The following is a 23,973-nucleotide window of genomic DNA, read 5'->3' as shown; positions in this document are numbered from 1 at the left end:
CTACACTATTTGCGTTCCCCTTATTTTCGCCGCCTTAGTCTATGTAAATGTTAACGTAGATTAAGATGTGCCAAAATAAGGAACGCAAATGGCGATGCCCATGGGCACCGCTATTTGTGTACGCGCATTTGTTTTCTTTTAAATCAGCCATGATAGGCTACGTAAACATTTACGCAGCCTATCACAGCTGACTGCAGGGACGCAAATTTGCGTCCCTGCTAGCCAGCGGCCGGATGTCCGGCCGCTGGCAGAGCCAGCTGGCAGCTCCGCAGAATCCCTGTGGAGCGGAGCCGGCCGGCCAGGATTCGGGGGGGGGAGGAACGGAGCGCCTCCCCCCCAGCGAGGATTCCGGGGGGAGGGACAGAACGCCTCCCCCCCAACCATTAGCATAATCCCCGAAAGGTGATTTTTGTACATCCCTACTTTTTTTTGGTCCACCTACCTGAAACCTTTCCCCATTGTGCTATATAGTTCTAAAGGGCTCAGATTTGGCAATGGCTACCAGCTGAAACTTGAACACTTTATTGCTATATAGTTGGGTGGGGTGGGGTGGGGTGGGGTGGGGTGAGGAGGTTCTGGAAAGTGGGAAAAGAAAAAGGAGATCTCCCTCCTGAAATCTCATATAGTGCAGGAAAGAGAGAATTTTAACCTCATGGTGGGTATCCTCTTAAGGCTAATTTCTACCTCCAGGATACTATAAGCTGTAAGGGCTTCAACCAAGCAAATTATCTTACCACTTTTCCTTTAAAAGAAAACCACAACTGACAGACACAACATTACATAGGAAGGCACTGAATATGAGTCTTTGTGAGACCAGACCATGTTGGGGTTTTTAACATTTTCTTTTGGTTTTAATTTTAAGCAGTGTCTGGCTTCGGTAATGTGCTGGATGACAGCCAATAAACTGAGGCTCAATCCAGAAAAGACTGAGGCTCTGCTTGTGGTTGCTTCCTCTGTCCGGATATGGTAAGTGCAACTCACTCTGGGTGGAGTCACACTTCCCCTGAAGCACTTGTACAGCTTGGGGGTACTCCTGGATCCATCATTGTCACTCAAGGCTCAGGTGGCTTCCATGGCACTGAGTGCCATCTACCAACTTGGGCTGGTAGCCAAGCTGTGACACTATCTGGAAAGGAATAGCCTGGCACCAGTGGTCTATGCTCTGGTAACTTATAGGTTTGATTTCTGCAATGTATTGTATGTTGGGCCACTTTTGAAGGTGGTACGGAAACTGCAGCCAGACTGTTGACTGGACTTAGGCGATGTGAACATATTAAGTCCAGCCTTATCTCTACTACACTGGTTGCCAATTTGTTTCCAGGCCAAATTCAAAGTGCTGCTTTTAACCTATACAGCCCTACACGGTTTGAGACCCCAATACCTCAAAGACCACCTCTCCCCGCATGAACCCTGAGGTCAGCTTCAGAAGCCCTTCCCTGTGTGCCCCCTCCAAGAAAAGCTTGGTGAGTGGCAGGTTGGGAATGGGCCTTTTCTCTGATAGCCCTGCATTTCCCCAAGGAAGATCGTTTGGCACTGACACTGTCATCTTTTCGGCACCAGGCAAAGACATACTTATTTCCCCAGGCATGTGGACATTAGTTATGGCCGAACGGTTGTGGGCTGCTTTTGTGGTGTTCATTCTAGGCTGTGGGGAGGAAGAAAGATTTTGTGTATTGTAGATGAACTCTTTACATATTATATTGTTTTTTATGTTTTCATGTTTATTTTTATTTGTATTATTGTGCTATGGTTTATATTGATTTGGGTTTTACCTATTATATTAATTATTGACTTCTGTATTGTGTGTGTAAATCACTTCAGAATAGTTTTTTGCAGTGGGAAGCAACGCATACATTTTCTAAATAAATAAATTACAAATGAATATACTTCCATATGCCTGAAGAGTCCCTCAAATAGACAGAACCACCTTATTTTTAGTTAGTCTCATTTAATTTCCAAGCTGATAGGCACTCAGTCACCTGAATACGCTATTGGAGAGAATGAATATATGAAACTCTGTAGGTTATGCTCTGACTTAGGTTGTCTTCTAGAATAACTCTTTTATATAAGTAAAGTAATTTGTGTTAAAGCAGAGGAGACTTGGATACACTGTAAATACTTGTCTACATGGTTTGGGTATTTTCTTCTTGGAGTCTAAAAAAATCCTCTCACACTCAGAGATTTCCAGAAATTAGGCCAAAAGGAGAAATATATGTGGAAGCCACTACTGAAGCAAAGGTAGCAATTTACCATGCTACAATCTAGCACTTTATAAAACAAAGAGAAGGCTATTAAAAACCACACTGCCCATTTGATTTCCTTTTTTGGAAAATCCTGTCCCCTTCAAAGAATGTTATTTGTTGTTTGTCAGTAGAGGACACTTGAGTATTATTAAGTTCTGCAAATCTGGAATTTAAAATTGTATACATGGAAGTAGCATAGCACATAACAAGCATGTCTCAAGTCCAGCCCCCAAAGTAATGCATGCTTTCATTATGCAATAAGAACTGGTTGTTTATAGTTAAGACACCCACTGGAAAAAAGCCAAAAGCCTATAGTGCTATTCCTCAGGAAAATTTAAGCAGCTGTGGTAATGTAATTTAAAACCTCTGAAAAGTTTGCTGCAGTGCTTGTACTACTTTAGCATACCATGAGTGCTGGGTGCCGCCACCAGTCCTCTAAAGGATTGCCTTCCCTACAGTATGAAAAAGAAAATTGAAATGCAAACCTGGAGGCAGCCTGAAATATCCAAATAGATGAGCTTGTGACATCCTCTTCCAGAGCCGAGGTACTGTAAACCTTTGTCTGTGAATTTTCTGCAATAAGCTAAACTTAAATACTGTAAGTTGGGGAAGCCCCTTTACCAGATAAAAAAGAAGGAAAAAATCAGTTACTATAAATGCATGTACAAATTTCTGATGCAATCTGATACTGTAACTAAAAGGCTTTCTAATAATATGGGTGGATACTGGAGTTTAACGGGAGCTTTATCTCTAACTGAATACAAAAGACTTTGTGCTTCACTTTTCCCTGCTGAATGAACATTATACTATTTAATAACTTCCCTGAAAACTGCAATCCTAGATATACTTACATGGGAGTAAGTCCCATTGCACTCAGTGGGGCTTACTTCTGAGTAGACATTTATAGGATTGCACTGTTGGGTATAATAAATATATATTTGAATAACATCTGATTTTAATTTTTTTTTTGCTTACTTGTAAGCCATTTATGCACTACACTGGAAATACATGAATTTTCAAGAATTTTAAATACGAAGTTGTAACATTAACTTCACACTGATAATACAAGTTGTACGAGTTCAAAACAAAAATTAGAACTCTATCAAAGGACATTAACCAAGCATTCAAAAATTAAACTAACTCTTAAACTGTGTCTGGTCATGTAACTGTTTCCATTAAGGCTTGAATGAGCAATGCTAAAAAAAGCAAAACTACAAAGCAGTAATGCTCACATATAAAAGTGTAAAGCTGGAATGCCTGTGCACAGTTACCTGGAAGTAAGCCTCATTGAGCCTGGTGAGACTTACTTCTGAGTAAACATGTAACAGGAATGCATTGCATGACATTGGTAAGAAAGACTTATTTATTTATATCCAATGACAAAGAAAGTGGTTTGAACAATTCTGAATATTCTGAAATTATACATCTGCTTGCATTTATTTTGGTAATGCAAATATAGGTATGATCATACTGAAGACTATTAATTTTATACAATTATATCATAGTTGAAATAAATAAGCAGTAAAACCCACATTACCAGAAATGAAAGCTTGCAGATTTTTTTTTTTTTTACAACGTATCATTAGGAGTAGAGACATCATGCTCTGCAGCAGATTTAGTTAAGGAAAACATTTTAAGGCGATTTCACTAGTCATCAAAAACAACTGAAGGATTGGGAACACCCACAATGATGAAAGCATGACATCATGGCCACAACTTGTAAGGTTTATGTTTGTATTCTCGATTAGAAAGAGAGAGAATAAACTGCACAAGTAAAATGGCTTAAATTTAAATAATGTGGAAAGTAATATACACAAAGCAAGCCTTTATTTTCAAATTCAGAAAAAATGGAAATAAAACACACAGATAAGCTTTTATGTGAGAAGTAAGGGCTACAACTTCCACAGGCTTCTACATTATCATGATCAAATTCAGTTTTAAGGCCACAACCTGTGGTTTATATCCATTGTACATAACACTAATATTATTTAACAGTGTAATTATTCAATAAATACCAAAGAAAGACGTCTTAATTGGAAAGATTTCCAATTAAAGGCTACAATATCAAGCACATATACTAGGATGTAAGTCCCACTGAACTCACTGCAGCTTATTTCTGAGTTAATATGCATAGGATTGGGCTGCATGCTCAGTTTTGAGTTGTCTCCATGGTAGGCTGGCTATGACAATGGCTGTGTTCACACATTACTTTAAGCAAGGGGTGTACAACCTTTTTGACCCTGAGGGCTGTATTGGGTGGTGCCTGGAGGCCAGAGTGGTGCACATGCATGTGTGCACATATATACACGGTTAACCCCTTACTTGTACCCGATCTCGATGGCAAGACTGGAGACAGGAAGGGTTTCTCTTGCTAGTGCTAGCAAGTTAACCCTTTCCTTATCTCTGATCAGCAGCAGATGCAGGGGGTTTGGTGGGCTGCCAGAAATGACTCAGCATTTCACATACAGCCCAAACTTTTTGCACCACAGCTTTAAGCCATGAATGATTGCTTAATAGACCAGAATGTGAATGAGCAGCATACTGATACCTGCAGTTTGTTCATTCCTGCGTTGCCCCCTCCCTTCATGTAAGCAGGTAAACAAACCTGGAAAAGGAAAGCTTTGTGTGATGTCTGAACCCGGAATTGTGGTTTATTTTTGCCCAGACAAGCCATGACTGTAAGCCAGGTTTAAGCTAGAATTTGTTGTTGGCTTATGATCCTTGGCTTTGGGGGGTATAATAAATTATAATCTTGGCTTTGGGTGGTACATCAAGCTTTCTCTTTCTTGATCTGTTTACCCATTCAAGCAAGGAAGGGGCTAAGCAAGAGCAAATGAGACGTGTGCACTAATATGCTGCTCATTCATATTCTGGTTTATTAAGCTACAATTCATGGCTTAAAGTAACATACGAACACAGTCAATGACAAATAACATCAAATGCTAACAGGTTTCATCACTCCTAGGACATAGGAAAGCAACATCTTCTTATAGTTCAGATGCTTTAGTTTGTATTAGTCAATATCTAGCATCCTATACGTGCTCCCATTTTTCTCTTGTATTTCCATTGTGTGGCCTGTAGTGGGGTTTCATTCATATTTTGTTCTGCTAAACTTAAGGTGTTTGTTTATATAAAAACATTATAAACAGACAAGTAATCACTATCCCAAAACCATGGCTGAACTAAAATGGGGTTTTCAAAATATTTTACACCAAATTTCTATTCTATTATTTGGTAGCCTTTTTGGCCATTTGTTTTCTTGAAGGGGTGCTGTAAAGGTTGCATGTGCCACCACACAACATATTTCAGGCACCCTGCACCCTGTGACAGTGCCCTGTTCTGAGCCTCTTCTTAGCCTTGACCAGCTGCAGATTCAGCACCATTTTTTATTTGAAATAAATCTTCCTAGACACCACCATGGAGCCAATCTGACTGAAAGCAAAAGAAAGTTCAGACTGAGGGTAATATCTATCAAAGAAATATAGCCCTTACTCTGAATGAGCTCTGTTTGCCCTCAGTTACATCATAACATAACCAAATCTGTTTGGCTGCATGAGCTATAACTGTTACTACAGTTGGCTATTTGTAAATCAAAAAATGGTTCAGAAGCTGTGGCTGATTGGAGTTGCCAATAGCAGCAAACTCGTGCAAAAATAAGTTTTATTTAGGAGGGGGGGATTTCACTTTTTTGCCTGAGCTGTTTTCCGCCTTTCTTTTGTTTTGTTTTTGAGGTTACAAGAAGACAATGTAATTGGGATGATCTAGTTTGGCAAGCAATAGAACTATTCCAAAGTTCAATAGTAAAACTACAAAAAGTGAAATGTTATGTTATGATGGACATAAATCATTTACACTGCTACAAACACATTAGTGCCAGGATTGTAAGATGAGACAGTAAAGAAGATATAGCTATTCAAATGGTATCTTGCTTTTGTGGAGGCAAAAGCTGGGGATAACAAGAGAAAAACATGGGCTACTTTGATGAGACCACAGTATGATCTTGTTGGCCACTAGAAAATGGGATAATGCTATGAAAGTATGCAGGCATTTAGAACTGATTGTGGCTTAGAGCAAGAATTATTTCCATAGAAAGCTACTGATTTAGCAAGCTAGCTGTATAACATTCTTCGTTTGGGTTGAGCAAAGTGTGAGCAGCTGAGGTGGATAATTATGAACAGCAGAGATTCTCAGGATTGGGGGCTAGAAGGAAAGCCCTGGGGACCCAGCTGTGTCTCTGGGCTACCAATTGACTATCCCTAGATCTTTGTAATGTGCTATATATGGAGATGTATTTGATGGTAGATTGGAATCCTACAGTCCAAGCCTGGGCCCCACATACCTCAGAAGGCATCTCTCATCATGATATCTCAGATCAGTCAAGAGTGCTCTCTTAAGCTTACTCACTAGGAGGCATTAGGATGTCGGGGCACATTTTGGTCACCATCTCTCACCTGTTGAATATCCTTCCAAGAACAAATCTGAGCATCTTCCAGAAGAAATACAGGACTTTTTTGTATTGGCTTTGGTTAATCAGGAATAGAATTAACATGTAGATAGTTATACTGAAACTTTGAATGTACAGGTTACTAATCAAATAAATATGTGCATCCTGCATGCACATAGGAACTGTAGAAGTATGGCAGATATATTTTATTGCTATCCCTAACCTTTAAAGCTGGAGTCCTAACTTTTCTTATCTAGAAGGAAATTCCATTGAAATCACTGGTGCTAACCTTTGAATAAACATGCTGATATTATTCTGAAAGCCATCAAGGCAAACATGCTCACAGCAAATTAAATCTTTGTCTCAAAGTTTGTCTTTGTACTTACTGTTAGATATCAGTGGCAAAACCTATTGTGAATCATGAGTTATGGTTGATCTGAACACACAAAAGCTGGGAAATCATTTTTCCAACCATAACACCAGCCCCCTTTCGAACCACAGTGCACCTTGGGCGAAGGGACCAGCACATGTGTGGCAAGTGATGAAGGGCAGGAGCCCACTGGGATGCACACATGACTGTTGACCCAAAGGACTATGGGTCCTATCAGTCAACAGCCTGAGTGCTCGGACCTGTGAGATACTATGCCTGCCAAGTCAGAGTTGCCCCCCTCATTTCATGTTGATTAAGCATCTCTGGGTGTCTGCTTCTGTAGCCTTCTCTGTTCCTGAAGATCAAGCTGCCTATAGTCCTGTAGCAGTGAAGGGGTTGCTGGCTAGCAGAAAGGAAGTTGGGATATAGAGAGTAAGCCAGCGACCAGCAGTACAACAGTTAACAATTTGGCCCCCATTGGGCTGCACCACCACTGCAGGGGTTAACAGCCCCTATAGCCTATACCTCTTGACCCTGTTTCTGTTTTTCAAAGCTGTCCCAATCTTGTGCCATGAGCAGAAGCTGCTAGCAGCATATAGTATTGGAGAGGCAGTATTCATTGTAGTAGCTAAGAGGCTTCAACAATCGGTTGGAACCTGAAAATGCATGCCCAGCTAATTACAAGCCACTACAAATGTATACTCAGCCACTGATAGCCCATTAACATGAACAATGAGCCAATAACATTTGTAGCTAATGACTGGAGTTGCCTAAAATTAACTCCTGCACTCATATAGGCAGGTAGAAATGGGGTGGAGCCTATGAGGGGGGGCTGTTTGCCCTCGCCATGCTGCTGCAGCCCAATGGGGGCCAAACTGTTACTTTTTGTTGTGTTGAGCACTGGCTTTCCTCTCTATCCAGTATGACATACCAACTTCTTCTCTGCCAACCAGCACTCAAGCTGTTATCCCCTTCACTGTTGACAGTGGCACACGGTAGGGGGTATGTGAAACAAATGGGAAGTGGGATATGGGGTGGAGGCTATGGGTGTCAAACTGTTAACCCCTGTACTGCTGGCTTTCCCTCAACTGTTTTTACTCAGGTATGAGGGGGCAACTCTGACTTGCCATGCATAATATCTCAGAGGTCCAAGCACTCCCAGAGCCCTGTGGCTCAACGGTCACATGTGCATCTCACTGGGCTCTGCCCTTTGCCACTGCCGCAAATGTGCTGGTCCCTTTTCCCAAGGCATGTTGCGGTTTGAAAGGGGGTGGTGTTATGGTTGGAAAAATAGTTTCCCAGCTTTTGTGTGTTCAGTTCAACCATAATTTGCAATTCACCATAGGTTTTGCCACTGATGTCACATGTTTTGTTAGGAAGGGTGTGGAGACTCTGGTATTTATCAACACTGGAGTTGTAAAAGAAGATTTCCCCACATTTAGAACATGGGAATACACCAGCCCACTCCCCCACACAATGGGTTTGCTCAGAAGAATACTGTAATCACAATAGATTTCCCCTCCAAGACATAGTTCATGCTGGGGATGGGTGCCTGGGTGTAAGGGCTCATACCTGTGGTGGGAATTTGGAGATGCGGGCTCCAAGCTGGGGGCACTGGTTTGGGGAGGAGCTCATGCCTGGGTCTACTGAGTGGAGGCTTGTCCTAGGGATGCTGTCTGGGGTGGGTGCTCATGCCTGGGGTGGCGGTCAGGGGTGGAAGGTCTCGGGGGACCTTGGTTGAGAGATCCAGGTGGGGGGAAGTTGGTGGGGTCACTGGAGGCACAGCCAAGGGCGTCACCAGAGGTGGAGCCAAGGGACCTATTTTGCTATACACAAGCCTTTTGCTACACAGTTCAACCCACCAACCCCCTCCTCCCAGACATTTCTCCAGAATAACAACACAAAGAAAGCAGTTTGTGGCAGAGCCCACTTATTGAAAGCAACACACGGGCAAATTAAGGCAGCAGGCAATTAAAGTCAACGACTGCAAGAGAGAGACAGTGAGTTTGGGTTACATAATCACAGCATATTAAGTTCACAGAACCAATTAAAAGCAGGCTTTTTTTTAAAGTGGTGTAACCCCCCCCCCAATTTATCCAGAGTATGTCATAACACAGAGAAAGGCATTTGTAGACAAACCTACTTCTCCATAATTTAAATGAACCAGGAAACCCATTTCAACACAGGAAAACTGAGATAGCAGGCAATTAATAACTACAAGTGAGAGAGTTTGGGTTACATAATCACAGGGTGTTTTTTTTAAGGTGTGGCCCAGCAAACATTAAACAGGAGGAATTTAGCCAGGAATATGTGTTAATATGCCCCACCAAAAGAAAAGAAAGGATTTTTAAAACTACATCTTCACAATGTGACTCAGATGCAATATATAGCAAAACAAAATGGATTCCAAGCCCTCATTTACAAACAGTTCAACCCACCAACCCCTCCCTTCCCCCACAAATGTATCCAGAGTAAAAGCACAGATAAAGCAATTTCTAGCAGAACTGGCTTCTCCAACACTGAAAGCGGGGGGGGGGGGTACCCATTTCTCACTCACATGCACATGCTTACATGGGAGTAAGTCCCATTGAATTCACTGAGGTACTTCTGAGTATACCTATGTAGGATTGTTGTATATATCCCATCATTTAAAAGCACTTGGCACACACAAGCAAATAATGCCAATGTGTATTCTATCATCATCATCATAAGTGTCACCTTAAGCTGCAGAACCATAAATTGAAAAGGATTTTATATTAAGGATAGAATCCAGCCACACCAAGCACTATATACAAACACACACACACGTAAGAATTTATCAGTTGGCAAATTCCCCCCCCACACACCCACACCCACCAAGCCCAAATACATTGTTACACAATGTGGCAGGACAGAGTGAAATGCATTCCCCTTATCCCTATTTATTCAGTCACAGCCCCATGGAAACAAAAAATGTGAATCAACCACCATTCTGCAGGGGCAGGGCACAGCACCTGTAATTCCCTCTCCCTGCCTTGAACCTTGATTGATTGATCTGGACCAAGCTGTTCTGCCATGAAGCTTCAGAGGCCTCTTTAAATCCCTCCCCCACCTCTGGCTGCCTGCCACAGTTCAGCACGAACATTGCGAAGCTTCTAGCCGACTTCCCTCAATACAAACAAATGGTTTTTATTGGGGGGGGGGGGATGCTCATATCTCACTAATCCTTGACCTATCTTGCTGGATTTTGAACTTGCTGCTAGTTTGCCCATTCTCTCCCAACTTGGCAAATGTGGCAGCTTTCCATCCAGATTTTGCATGACAGGTGGGTGGTCATGCCTTTTCACTCTTTTTTCTCGAATTTTCACACTCAATTTTTTTTTACCATAGCCTATGTACTACAAAAACTCCCCATGGACCTATATCTGAAAGGGCAAAGATAACTTCCATCCACTAGGCCCTATGTGGGCAGCTAATCCTTTTCTCCTATAACATCCCATAATAAGCTTTGTTATACACCAAACTTAGCTATCCGCTAGCAAATTACCATAGCTATCTACCTGAAAAGTAGGGGCAGATCGGACAATGGGAAGCTTAGCTATAGCCCAAAATTGACTTTTTGCCCCTGTGGGAAAAACATGCAAAATGGTGTTCCCAACTATAACTATGGGTGGCCCAGCCGGGCAATGCACAATATCATAAACTTCAGTTAGTTCAAAATATTGCTGCTGGGTTACTAAGTGGGACTGGCCAATATGATCATGTGATGCCAGTGCTCTGTCAGTTGGACTGGCTTCCAGTCCTTTTCCAAGCCCAATTCAAGGTGTTGATGTTGAGCTTTAAAGCCCTACATAGCTTGGGACCAGAGTATCTAAAGCAATGTCTCCTCTTACATGTACCTGTTTGGACCCTTACATCATCTTCGGAGGCCCTCCTCTGGTTGCGCCCACCAAAGGAAGCTAGATGGGTGGCTATAAGAGAGAGGGCCTTCTCCGTGGTGGCACCCACCTATGGAATAAACTCTCCAAAGAGGTTCACCTTGCGCCTACATTGTTACCTTTTCAGCACCAGCCAAAGACCTTTCATTTCTCCCAGGCATTTTAGAGACCTAGTTCTAGATTTTTATGGCTGTTTTATCAATTCCTGTGCTGTTTATTGTTTTGCATTATACTGTGTTTTTAAATAATAATAATAATAATAATAATAATAATAATAATAATAATAATAATATTTTCATTTCCATACCACCCAACAGCTAAGACTCCCTGGGAGGTTCACAATTGTATTCTTTTAAATATTTGTATTGTATTATATATTTCTACATGTTCTATGGCGTTTTAGTTTTTTAACTGTTTGTAATCACCCAGAGAACATTAGTTATTGGGCAGACTAGAAATGTAATAAATAAATAAAGTGCTCAAGTCAGCTAGCGCAATTATATTTTTATATAGTTGCACAGATGTCATGATTCCCCACTTCTCTTTTTTTGGAAAAAGAAATTAAACACATGCTCGGTGAAGTCTCAAAGACTTTGGCACATTGAGTACCTATTATTTCTTCTTCTTCTTCTTCTTCTTCATCATCATCAAATAGAATAGTAAAGCTGCAATCCTAAATACCAGGGGTGAGCAACATGTGTTTTGGCTGACAACTCCCATCATCCCTCACCATTGGCTAAGCTGGCTGGGGCTGGAGAAACATGTATAGGGTCACACTACACATGTGGGTGTTCCATAGACGAGAACTAGATCAGTTTGTGCTGTGCCTATTTTTCTCACATGAGTGGTGTGGAAAGGAGCCAGAAAGCAGCTTGGAAGATTAGAAGCTATTTCATAAGGGTTGCCTTGGCACTGTTTTGGAAATTTCTGTCAGGAACCTTTTAAAAGTTCAGGATGTCACACTGAGTTCTTCTTACTTCCTGTCCTTGGCTTCTATTTGATAAGACAACACAGTTGTGTTAGTATGCATGTTGGGGTGCATCTTGGGAGCTACTGGGAGAATGACAGAGAATTGGATTTAATTGTCTGTTAGCATTTACTGCAGTTTATCCTTAGGAGCCATGAAGGATTGTTTTTGGTTTGCAAAGGTTGGTGTTTGGCATACAGCCTTGCGGTAGCTGCCTGGCAGAGGATTCTATCTGCCCATCTCCTCGTCCATGATCCACTCTCCTCTTTCCCATCAACTGAGATCATTAGGAGAGGCCCTCTTGTGTGTCCCTGTCTCATCTGAGATGCAATGGGTGGAAAATGTGAGAGGGCTTTCTCAGTTGTGGCACCCACTTTTTGAAACTTACTGTCTCAGGAGATTTGTATGGCCCTATCTCTGGTGGTGTTTCACTACCTTCTGATTGCTTTTTTCCTTAGGAAATTCTTTTGGCCTGCATTTTGGTTAATTTTGCTGGTTAACCACTTAAGTTTTGTTGTTTGGTTGATAATATATCAGTCTACCTTTTCCTAGCATTTAATTTTTTGTTGTTGTGGTTGTATTTTTTAAACCTCTGCATTTGTTAGCTGCCTTGACTGGTTGAACTGGAAAGGTGGGTTTATTATTTATTTATTTATTTATTTACAATATTCATATACCGCTCCACATCAAAGATTTCAGAGCAGTGAACAGCAAGATAAAATAATAAAATCCCATAATTAAAACAATTAAAAGATTTTAAAGAATGGATGAAAAAAATAAACCATAGCTGGTCACTCAGGAAAAGCCAATTGGAATAACAGCGTCTTCAGGAGGCACCAAAAGCAACACAACGTTGGCGCCTGCCTGACCTACAAAGGCAGGGAATTCTACAGGAAGGGGGCCACTACGCTGAAGGCTCTCTTCCTGGTGGACTCCAACTGGGCCATAGGTCCATGTGGAACCACGAGGAGCAAGCCCTCCAATGACCTCAGTGACCAGGCAGGTTGGTAAAGACGAGGGTGCTCTCTCAGGTATCCTGGTCCCAAGTTTTTTAGGGCTTTGTACACTAGTACTAATACATTAAACCTGGCCCGGTAGCAAATAGGCAGCCAGTGAGGTTCCCTCAGCAAAGGAGTTAGATGCTGAAAAGGGGCAGCTCCCGACAACAGCCGAAGGGCAGCCCCACATAGAGCATGTTGCAGTAATCCAGTTTTGAGGTTACTAATGCCTGTACCACTGTGGCCAAGCTATCCCTGTCTAGGAGAGGCCATAGCTGGTGAACCAGCCGAAGCTGGTAAAAGGCACTCTAAGCGCAGCCGCCACAATGATCGATCTTGGAGTACCCCCAGACTACGAACCTGATCTTTCAGAGGGAGTGCAACTCCATCCAGAACAGGCAATGCGCCTATCTCCTGAACTCGGGAACCACTCACCCACAGGGCGTCCGTCTTGCCAGGATTCAGCTTCAGTTTTTTTGGCCCTCATCCGATTACTGAGTTTAGACACTGATCTAGGACTTGCACAGCCTCTCCTGATTCAGATGTCACAGGTAGATAGAGCTGTGTGTCATTGGCATACTGATGGCATTTAGTTCCAAATCCCCTAATGACCGCTCCCAGCAGCTTCATATAGATGTTAAACAACATTGGGGACAAGATGGTGCCCTGCGGCACCCCATAGCTCAATTGCCAAGGGGCCAAGGAATAGTCACCCAATGTTTGTCTCTGAAATTGGCCCCGTATGTAGAACTGGAACCACTGTAACACAGTGCCTCCAATACTCATCCCATGGAGTCAATCCAGGGGGATACCATGGTCGATGGTATCAAAGGCTGATGAGAGATCGAGCAGAATTAACAGGGTTGCACTCCCCCTGTCCCTGTCTCAATAATGGTCATCCATCAGGGCAACCAAGGCTGATTCAGTCCCATAACCAGATCGAAACCCAGACTGGAATGGGTCTAGATAATCAGTATCCTCCAAGAGTGCCTGCAGTTGCTCCACCACAACCCTCTCAAGTACCTTCCCTAGGAAAGGGGTATTTGCGACTGAGTGGTAGTTGTCTAATACTGTTTGGTCCAGAGTGGGCTTCTTCAGGAGTGGCTGCACTACTGCCTCCTTAAGGACAGCAGGGACCACCCCTTCCCTCAGGGAAGCATTTATCACTCCCTGGACCCACCCAGTCATACCTCCTCAGCTAGCTTTTATCAGCCAAGAGGGGCAGGGATCGAGAGGGCACGTGGTTGGTCACATTACTGCAAGCACCTTGTCCACATCACCAGGCCGCAGGAACTGGAACTGATCCCACAAAATCGGGCAGATGGTGGCATCAGATACCTTGACTAGAACTGTGACAACAAGAGTGTCAAGTTTGCTGCGGAGACGAGTGATTTTGTCTTCAAAGTGAGATGCAAAAAGGTCACAGTTGGTCCTCGACAGGGACAGGGCCCCATTTGCTGGGGAGAGTGTTAACAACTCCTGGACCACTGAGAAGAGTTCCGCTGGACAGCTTCTCGAGGACACAATGGAGGCAGCAAAATAAGCCTTCTTTGCTGCCCGCACCGCCAAAGCAATAGGCATGATTATGTGCTCTAGAACATGCTCAGTCATCTTCGCTTCGAGTCTTATGCAATTTGCGCTCTAGCTGATGTCCAGCCTGTTTCACTGATGGCAGCTCCCCAGTGCACCAAGGAGCGGAGCAGGCTCTACAGTGCTGGAGAGGGCACTCAGGTGCAATCAAGTTGATGGCCCTCCGCATCTCACCATTCCACAGTGAGACTAGGGCCTCAGCTGGATCACCAGCTCTCTCCACTGGAAAATCCCCAAGAGCATTCAGAAATCCATTGGATTCCATCAGTCTACTGGGGCAGACCATACGAATAGGTCCCCCACCCCTGTAGGAGGGAAGTAACACTGTGAGTTCAAATCTCACCAGGAAATGGTCTGATCATGACAATGGGGTTACATGGACCCCCCCCCCCCCAGCCTTCAGACCACCCAACTCACAATTTGGAGGAAAAACCAAATCAAGGGTATGCCCTACTTCATGTGTTGGACCAATGACAAACTGAGACAGCCCCTTGATTATAAATATTCCTAATAAATAAATAATCAATCCACAGCTTCTAAGAGAGCACTCCTATGGCCCCTAGACAGCGTCTGAGAGGCCATAGGACAGTTTGGATTCCCTAACCCGAGGTTGGAGACATTGGAGACAGTGCTCGGACCTCAGAGGGGGGAATCAGAGTTCTACCCCCTTCCCCCTCACAGCCAGCATGGAAAGCACAGCACCAGCTGGCCTCTGAGGGCGAAAAAACAACATCGGAGAGAGGGGAAAGGGGGCGTTTCACTGGGTGGAGAGGGGAGAAGATTGGAGGAGCCAGAATACAAGCTATCCTGAGGCCTCTCCAGCCTCCTTCCCTCGAAATGCCTTCACTAGACAGGCAAAAAAGCCCATCTAGCGAAAACTGCAGGGAAGGAGGACAGAGAGGCAAAGATCACCTCTGCCATTCCTCCTGCCCTGCACAGCATGATCATAAGCCTCCAGGTTCTGGGGTTTACAATCACTGAGGGTGAATTTACATTTCAGTAAATTACAATTCTCTCTCTTTCATTTTCCAACAGCTTTGAGTTGCCTCATCAGTCCCTTAACAAGCAGATGCATACTCAGACAACCATGATGTACTATTACATCTAACTTATTTTCTTTCTATCCAACGGCACAGCCTTCTTCCAGTCTCTTCTTTAAAAGTACAGAGGACTGAAAGTGTACTTTTAGCCTCCTTCTCTGTCTCAATCAGAATATACCTAGACTTGTTGCCTGGAGAGCCACTTTTGCTGCTTTCAGACAACCGCTTAGCAAAGACATGATAGCAGATTGGGGAGCACCCTTGACGGCACTGCAGGACCACAGTGCTCCTGAATATGGATATGCAGTGAGCACTGTTTGTGTGAAACAGGCATTCTGGAGTGTATGAGAGGTAGGATGGGAAATTTGTGTGTGTGTGTGATGAGTGGCGAGGGGCAATACTATTTCTCTGTGAGCAGAGAACAGCATAATCTACCCCATTATTAGAAAGACTGCAGCTGCCATTACTACAGTGGCAGAGACAGTCCTATTTCTTGTCTAGGCATCATGTTGGACTAGTTGACCCTTGCAGCTTTTCTACATGAGGCTGTTAATGACTATATCTACTTTTGGTTTTGTCACAGAATTGAGATCCAAGCTCTACACAAAGAGCTTTTTCTTTCCTGCTTTCCCACTACATAATCTCTAGGTGGTGCTGTGCTATAGTGGAATTGCGCAAATATACAAGTAGGAAAATACCTTTTGTTTCACCATCAGAAATAATGCCCTATTTTCCCTGCTCTAAAAAAAAATGGGGAAAGTGCTCTTTAAAAACCCAGAAGTGAAACTGGAGGATCACAATGTTGTCTAAGGAACACATAAACAACCATGAGTAAGGAATCATGAGTGCACAATAAATGCCTCACATATAAAAGTTCTTGGTTAGCTCTAGAAAGGTGTTTCTTAAATTATCTGTGCATATTCTAGGGCACCACACCTTTAAAATGTCCCAAGATAAACATAGTCACTCACAAAGTCTTTATAGTTAATATTTCACCCCAAATATATCCAGTCATTGTGAATGATAGAAAATACTTCTGATTAATTAGCTTGAGCATGATTAAGCAAAGGCTATCGTCTATATTCAGTTCTGTTCTATTTGTTCTCCTGTGCTGAGGTGTCAAACATAATCAGGTATGCTTTATAACTTTTTGTAAATAGTTGAAAACTAACAGTTTTGTACAGTCACAGAAGCTTTTAAATTTATACTTTTGTTTACAAAGCAAGAGAAGGTTAGGTGAAACTGGACAGTGGAAGAGCTGGAAAGCAGAGCTAGGGCAGGGCAAGGAAGAAGGTAAGTTGGGGATGAATTGTTGGACTCCACCACTCTTTGGGGGGCCCAAGCCACTACTATGTAATCAAGAATTCACTGGATGGTCTTGGAAAAGTTGTTCTCAACCTAAGTTCCCCATGGTAAAATGAGGCATCATAATTACTTACATACCAAATAGAGTTGTGGGGATAAATGAGATATGGAGAATAATGCACTCTGTAGAGAAGAAATTATTAATAGTTGTTTCCATATTAAAGTGATGATAGATAGATAGATAGATAGATAGATAGATAGATAGATAGACAGACAGCCAGCCAGCCAGCCAGCCAGCCAGCCAGCCAGCCAGCCAGCCAGCCAGCCGATGGTCTTTTCAACAATGAAATCCAGTAACATTCTCAAAGATGGATATACTGCAACTCTTTCTTATACAGTCATACTACATACTAAATTCAAATGAGTATTTTTTACCTTGATAGAAGTCTTAGTGTCCCATTTGTAATATCTGTATGAGATAAGTTTAAGTAAAGGAGAGCTGGACAACCTTCTGATACAAGTCTCATTAATTCATCCTGTTCAATATGGAAAATTAGTTTCATTTTAAAAAGTAGGATATGTGGCTATCAGAAGCATTTTTAATTGCATTCCACACTGGATAGTAATCTCGTAATGTTAAATATAATTATTGCCTGCCCAATTCATTACCTAGTACTATCTATTATAACCAATTTCTTGACAGAATACAACTAAAATTATTTCCATCTCCTTAAACTGTAGTTGTTACCCTGAAGCTAGGATAAAAAAAAAAAATCTGTAGTGTTGAAGAGAAATGAAGCAGTGCACAACAGTGGGCTACACATCTTTACGTAGGGTTTATAGTATTCAGTGAAGAGAAAGGCCTCGGTTACTTCCTTCCTGTTATTGGTGTTGCCAAAATTGACCTCAGCTGACCATCCATGAATCTGATCCAATACAAGTGTGAACCTGATCCAGCACAGTTCATCACACAGGCAGCCTTGTGTATTTTTTTTATCCTATGCAGTACCCTTTTGTACTTGTTGTCCTGCACCAGCAAGCTACTGGTTTCCTGCCCCCTCTGCTGTCAGGGCTGCTGTTCGGAAGAAGGAATGCAGGCAGTTTGACGTGAACAGGACCGTAGTATCACAACTTAAGAATCCTCCACTGCTTTGGATGTAACCTATTGTTAAATAATTTATAGCATACTAGTAAAAACAGCTTCTGCAAGTGTAGAGATGTTTCTGGCTACCAAATAGAAATTCCTCCTTTTGCAATTAGAAGAAAGGAAATTCTAAAGGCACAATTACAAACCATTCCAACAAGAAAAAAAGGTGGAAGACAACAGAAGAAGCCAATGTGTCTTCATAAAAAGATTAGAGATGACCTGAAAACAAAAAGGCACACATACAGGAAGTGGAAGGAAGGCCAAGCCTCAAAGGAAGAGTACAGGCAGGTAGCACAGGATTGCAGGGATGGCATCAGGAAGGCTAAAGCTGAGAACGAGCTGAGGTTAGCGAGGGAGGCTAAAAGCAACAAAAAGGCTTTCTTCAGATATGTGCATAGTAAAAGACAGAGGAAAGAAATGGTGTTTAACTATTCAATGAGGATGGCAAATTGATAACAGATGACAAAGAAAAGGCAGAAGTGCTCAATTCCAGAAGTGCTCAGTCTTCTCCCAAAAGAGGGTCTATGACCCCCCTGGCAAAGGCGAAGTACAGGCTGAAGGGGCAGGATTGCAGCTTGAGATCGATAGGCATATGGTCAAGGAACACCTAATTACTTTGAATGAGTTCAGATCTCCAGGGCCAGATGAAGTGCACCCAGGAGTAATAAAGGAACCGGCAGAAGAACTCTCAGAACCACTGTCTATTATCTTTGAGAAATCACGGAGGATGGGTGAAGTGCCAGATGACTGGAGGAGGGCTACCCTATCTTCAGAAAGGGTAAAAAGGAAGAACCTGGGAACTACAGACCAGTCAGTTTGACATCAATCCCTGGGAAAATTCTGGAGCAGATGATAAAGCAATCAGTCTGTAAGCACCTTGAAAACAATGCAGTGATTACTCGAAGCCAACATGGATTTGTCAAGGACAAATCCTGCCAGACAAATCTGATCTCATTTTTTGATCAGGTAACCTCCCTTGTGGACTGTGGGAATGCTGTGGACATAATATACCTCGACTTCAGCAAAGCTTTCGACAAAGTGCCCCATGATATCCTGATGAGCAAACTAGCTCAAAGTGGGCTAGATGAAACAATGATCAGGTGGATCCACAGAATCGGACTCCAAGAGTGCTTATCAATGGGATCTTCTCAAACTGGGGAGAGGTAACGAGTGGGGTACCGCAGGGCTCAGTCCTGGGCCCAGTGCTCTTCAACATTTTTATTAATGACTTGGAGGAGGAGGTGCAGGGAACGCTGATCAAATGTGCAGGTGACACAAAATTGGGCGGGATAGCTAATACCTTGGAAGACAGAAACAAAATTCAAAGTGATCTTGATAGACTGGAGCGCTAGGCAGAAAACAACAGAATGACATTTAACAGGGATAAATGCCAAGTTCTGCACCTAGGAAAAAGAAACCAAATGCACAGTTACAAGATGGGCAAGACTTGGCTCAACAACACTACAAGCGAGAAGGATCTTGGAATTGTTGTAGGTCACAAGCTGAATATGAGCCAACAATGTGATGTGGCTGCAAAAAGGCAAATGCTCTTTTGGGCTGCATTAATAGAAGTATAGCTTCCAAATCCCAGGAAGTACTAGTTCCCCTGTACTCAACACTGGTTAGGCCTCATCTGGAGTACTGTGTCCAGTTCTGGGCACCACACTTTAAGAAGGATGCAGACAAGCTGGACAGGGTTCAGAGGAGGGCAACAAGGATGATCAGGGGACTGGAAACAAAGCCCTATGAGGACAGACTGAAAGAACTGGGCATGTTTAGCCTTGAGAAGACTGAGGGGAGATAGGATAGCGCTCTTCAAGTACTTGAAAGGGTGTCACAGAGAGGAAGGCCAGGATCTCTTCTCGATCATCCCAGAGTGCCGGATACGGAATAATGGGCTCAAGTTACAGGAAACCAGATTCCAGCTGAACATCAGGAGAAACTTCCTGACTGTTAGAGCAATATGACAATGGAACCAATGACCTAGGGAGGTAGTGGGCTCTCCCACACTGGAGGCATTCAAGATGAGGCTGGACAGCCATCTGTCAGGGATGCTCTGACTTGGATTCCTGCATTGAACAGGGGATTGGACTCGGTGGTCTTATAGGCCCCTTCCAACCCTACCATTCTATGATTCTATGATTGTATAAGAAGGTGCTTTAAAAATGTGAAGGATTAACTGACACACCCCTTAATTCCATCGCATATATGGCTTAGTATGCTCTCTCCAATTATATGGTACAACTTATGGGATGAATAAGCTTTGGAGGGAATTGTTTTTGCCTTTTTTAAACTGGAAAAGCGATGTTTACCTTCTTTTAGGGCCAAACTAGACATGAGAGTAACAGTTCTCTGTTTAAATATGGATTTTCTCCATGGCATTTATAGAGGGGATGGAGGCCTTACAAAAGGCTGCATTGGTGAGGGTCACTGAAGCCTATAATTTATCTCCCTGCAGCTTATCTTCCCAAGTGCTTTTTCACCTAGCCAAGCACACTTCTAGTATGGAAATGTGATTGATGGGGAAAATGTCCTGAAAAGGAAACTGCAGGGGGGTTAGTATTGCAATCCTCACAAACGTTTGCTCTTAAAATCAGCCACACACTCCCTTTCTGGGCAATAAGGACAATTTTGTGTTTAAACACACAGAATTGCCACTGCCATGTCTAGTTTGGTTCTCAGTTATTTGGATATATCTAATAAAGTTTTCTTTTCTTCCACATACACAAATCTGATTGCCTTCCACTGTCATCATATTTGGCAGTAGTAGTTGTGGAAATGGCCAACAGAAAACACCCAAGACATATTGAAGGAACACAAATGGTTGACTTGGATTCCTGCATTGAGTAGGGGGTTGGGCTCGATGGCCTTGTTGGCCCCTTCCAACCCTACTATTCTATGATTCTATGTAATTTATTCCTCCTACTGGTGTTGTAGGCTTAGTCAGAGAAAACAGTGAGGTCAGGTCAGACTAGCATAAAACCAGAATGCTGTTTTGGGAATGTTTCTAGAAAACAGCCTATATATTTGATTTCACTTGAAACATGTTAATAGTTATTCTGTAGTTATTCTCTCACAGAATGCATACTCTTTGATTCATGTAAACATGAAAAAATGCTGATTTCACTATATAAAACTGATTATGGATTTGAAATTCAATATGTATTTCTTTCTGCTAGCAAAGACGGGTTGGTGAATTACTAACTGCTTCCAATAGTGGAGTGATTAAGGCCAATTTTAGTTAAAAGCATCAAATTTGTTATGGACATGCAGAAATAATGCCTAAACATTTCTTTAAATGAACCCAACCTCATGCCCACTCCTGTTTTGAAATAAATGATTAAAAAAATTAAGTTCTGCTTCTTTATAAACTAACATTCCCTTATAAATGAATATTGAGAGGTGATTGTAAAATCCCAACAGAATTAGATGACACATATAAAATAGATGTCCACAGACAAACATATGTCTGGGTATGTGTGTTTATGTATGTATGTGTTTATGATATAAAATAACTTTAAATCATAAAATATACATACCAGTGGTTAACTAAAAAGCAACATTTTAGAATAATGTAAGAATATCTGAAAAATCATGTTATATTTACACTGACCTAACAGTAACATGAATTGTCCTTAATCCCAAATAAACCTGCAAACTTCTTGGTAATGGATGCAAATTTATATTGCACCATGAGGCATAAACATAGTCATTTATCTAGTTTATGGATAAACTTCAACTGGAAACCTAGTTACTGGCATATGTTCAGTTTGTGAAGTATTTAATGTCATTACTATTATTCAAATTTACTTATTCCTGAAAAGTTTCCTTCACAGTGGCAAAGAGCAATGAGATTAAATCTAGCTTTGTAGCACTTGCATAGGACTCTGCATGCCTTCTTACAGATATAGTGCATCAGTTTTCCTTTGGCCAAGAGTTGTTCACTTTGATTGCCACTAAGATCCACCTTTCCTCTCACAACTCATGTGAAAGATGGGTAATTCTGGGTCTGTTTGAAGTACCTGTTCCTATACATGTCCTATCTGATAGACTGCATGCACTGCACACTGTTTGAGAGTTGCCTATGTTGATGGAATATTCTCCAGGAATCATGACCTTCTTGAAAACAGATGCCGCCTAATCTCATTGATTTTGCACAATCCACTGGTTCTGTCATACAGAAGTACTACAAATCTTCCAAACAGTATCATGTTAATATCAGGAAAGTGTGTTGGGGTCTTCTGCCAGTATCAGAAATGCATCTGTCACATTTGGAAATATGTTTCATGTGTCCCAACCTGGGTTTTTGCCTTTACCAGTAAAGAACAAGGTCACACACACACACGCCAATCACATCTGTGCCTGTGACCCTGATTATGATCTGGTGCCCACTGTTTTCTTTAATAGAGGGAATATGTTCCACCAGCAGATGGAACAGCTCCAAAACATTTCCTTGACACTAAGGAAGCTGTGCCAGTTACTTGGCACACATGATGCAGGAGAAACATCCTGTCTCAGACCTTTGCCTCTTTCCTCTGCTTGCTGCCTCTGGCTTATCTTTGATCTAGGCATCTCATACTACGGCCAGCCTGTCTGCAAGGTCGAAGTATTACAAGATAAAAACTGTGTTGAAGTACTGTAGGAATGTTTGGGAGGTTCCTGATGAAAGCATTTGAACAATTATGTCACCATCCAATGCCAGTGCCTTGACTTCCACAAGTAAGTCTGCTTTATTCCATGATCTCATTTCACCAAAATTGAACAATGATGGAGTCCATGGCAGTTTTTCATGCTTGAAAATATCCTTGAGATTGCTTTCCCATGATAGACATGTTACAAATTATCTGGGGAATAAATTACACTCATTCCTCAATTTGTGACGTGAGCCTTCTGCTTTGGAGGAGTTTTCTTTCTAGAGAACAATGTCAACTTGTTTTGCTGTATTGATTCTGTAATTGGGTTGGATCGCTCCACATATCTCTCTAACAAAGAGGTCCTATAGTTTCTGGCCTTTGACAGGTTCTCCTTTATTGCAACCCATTATGTCCTTGGTATCCGAACATATGAAGCCACCAATGTCATCCCTAAAAAGGATTTCCTATGTGATCCATGACAGTGACCAAAGCTGAAACTTCCTTGGATTCTTGGGCATCTGGTGCTTGTTCATTGTGCTTTTTGGTTGCTGAATTGTCTTAGGTACTTCAAGTGTCAGTGTCTGAATGATGAACATTTGACTGTCAGCTCCAGTGCACCTTCATCTCTTTTAAACTGGGCATAGACATGTTCGTGGGCCTGATCTAGAGCCACGGCAAAGAATGGACATTATATTTTGCACCACAGCTTATCCAGAGTACAACACGAATGTGCCTGTGGTAAACAATCATATACTGTGCATAGTTCACATGATGAAACCTAAACTTCCATGGAACTAGCTGCAACAGTAATTATGAAACGTGATCAAGTTTCCTTCCTGAAGTGATCCTACCAGCAGCAGTTTGTAAAATCCTAGTTCAAATAACCTTATGGTAGGGTTAGCCCTGAGCACGAGTGCAATTGTTCTCATAAGGTTTCATGGTGCTGCAATGAAGCTTGATAAGCCTTCCAAGATACAAAGTTAGCTTTGCTGAATGCTGATTTTCCAAGTAGCTGTGTCAGATGTTCTAACTACTCACAGCTTACATAGCTGCCATATTCTAGCTACAGCACTGAAGCTTGTTTCACTTAAGGTATATTGTTAGGGAGAACACAAACAATTAAGGCAGAAGAACCCATTTTTCGCTCACCTTCACCCCCAGGAGGTGAAGGTGAGCATTGTTTACTGGGTAAGCATTGTTTACTGGGATCAATATTTAAAATGTTCAGTATGGGTCAATGAATCACTTGTTCATACTTTTAACACAAAGTGCATGATGCCTTATCTCCACTATATGCAGATTTTATGTTATATGATCT

At 42.2% G+C, this 23,973-nt stretch overlaps 2 protein-coding genes across 3 annotated transcripts in view; one reads left to right on the top strand and one right to left on the bottom strand.

Annotated features, from left to right (window-relative positions):
* The window catches only part of FBXL13 (F-box and leucine rich repeat protein 13), a 155,730-nt gene that overhangs the window by 51,366 nt on the left and 80,391 nt on the right, over positions 1-23,973 (bottom strand). The window contains exons 11-12 of the mRNA XM_084811493.1: positions 17,310-17,410; positions 2,729-2,858 (exon numbers count right to left, since the gene is read on the bottom strand). Coding sequence (XP_084667619.1) covers positions 2,729-2,858; positions 17,310-17,410 — 231 coding nt within the window. The remainder of the gene's footprint in view (positions 1-2,728; positions 2,859-17,309; positions 17,411-23,973) is intronic.
* Positions 2,588-23,973, top strand: part of LRRC17 (leucine rich repeat containing 17) — a 36,870-nt gene continuing 15,484 nt past the window's right edge. Inside the window, exons 1-2 of one of the 2 annotated variants that reach the window (XM_084811495.1) lie at positions 2,588-2,788; positions 22,590-22,740. The gene's annotated coding sequence lies outside the window, so the exon portion shown is untranslated. The remainder of the gene's footprint in view (positions 2,789-22,589; positions 22,741-23,973) is intronic. The other variant, XM_084811494.1, reaches the window with a different exon arrangement.

This window comes from Heloderma suspectum, chromosome 7 (genome assembly GCF_057233095.1).
Source record: "Heloderma suspectum isolate Gila_16-S chromosome 7, 16-S_ref, whole genome shotgun sequence".
In the NCBI taxonomy this organism is placed as follows: Eukaryota; Metazoa; Chordata; class Lepidosauria; order Squamata; family Helodermatidae; genus Heloderma; species Heloderma suspectum.
This window is presented reverse-complemented; position numbering and strand designations above follow the sequence as displayed.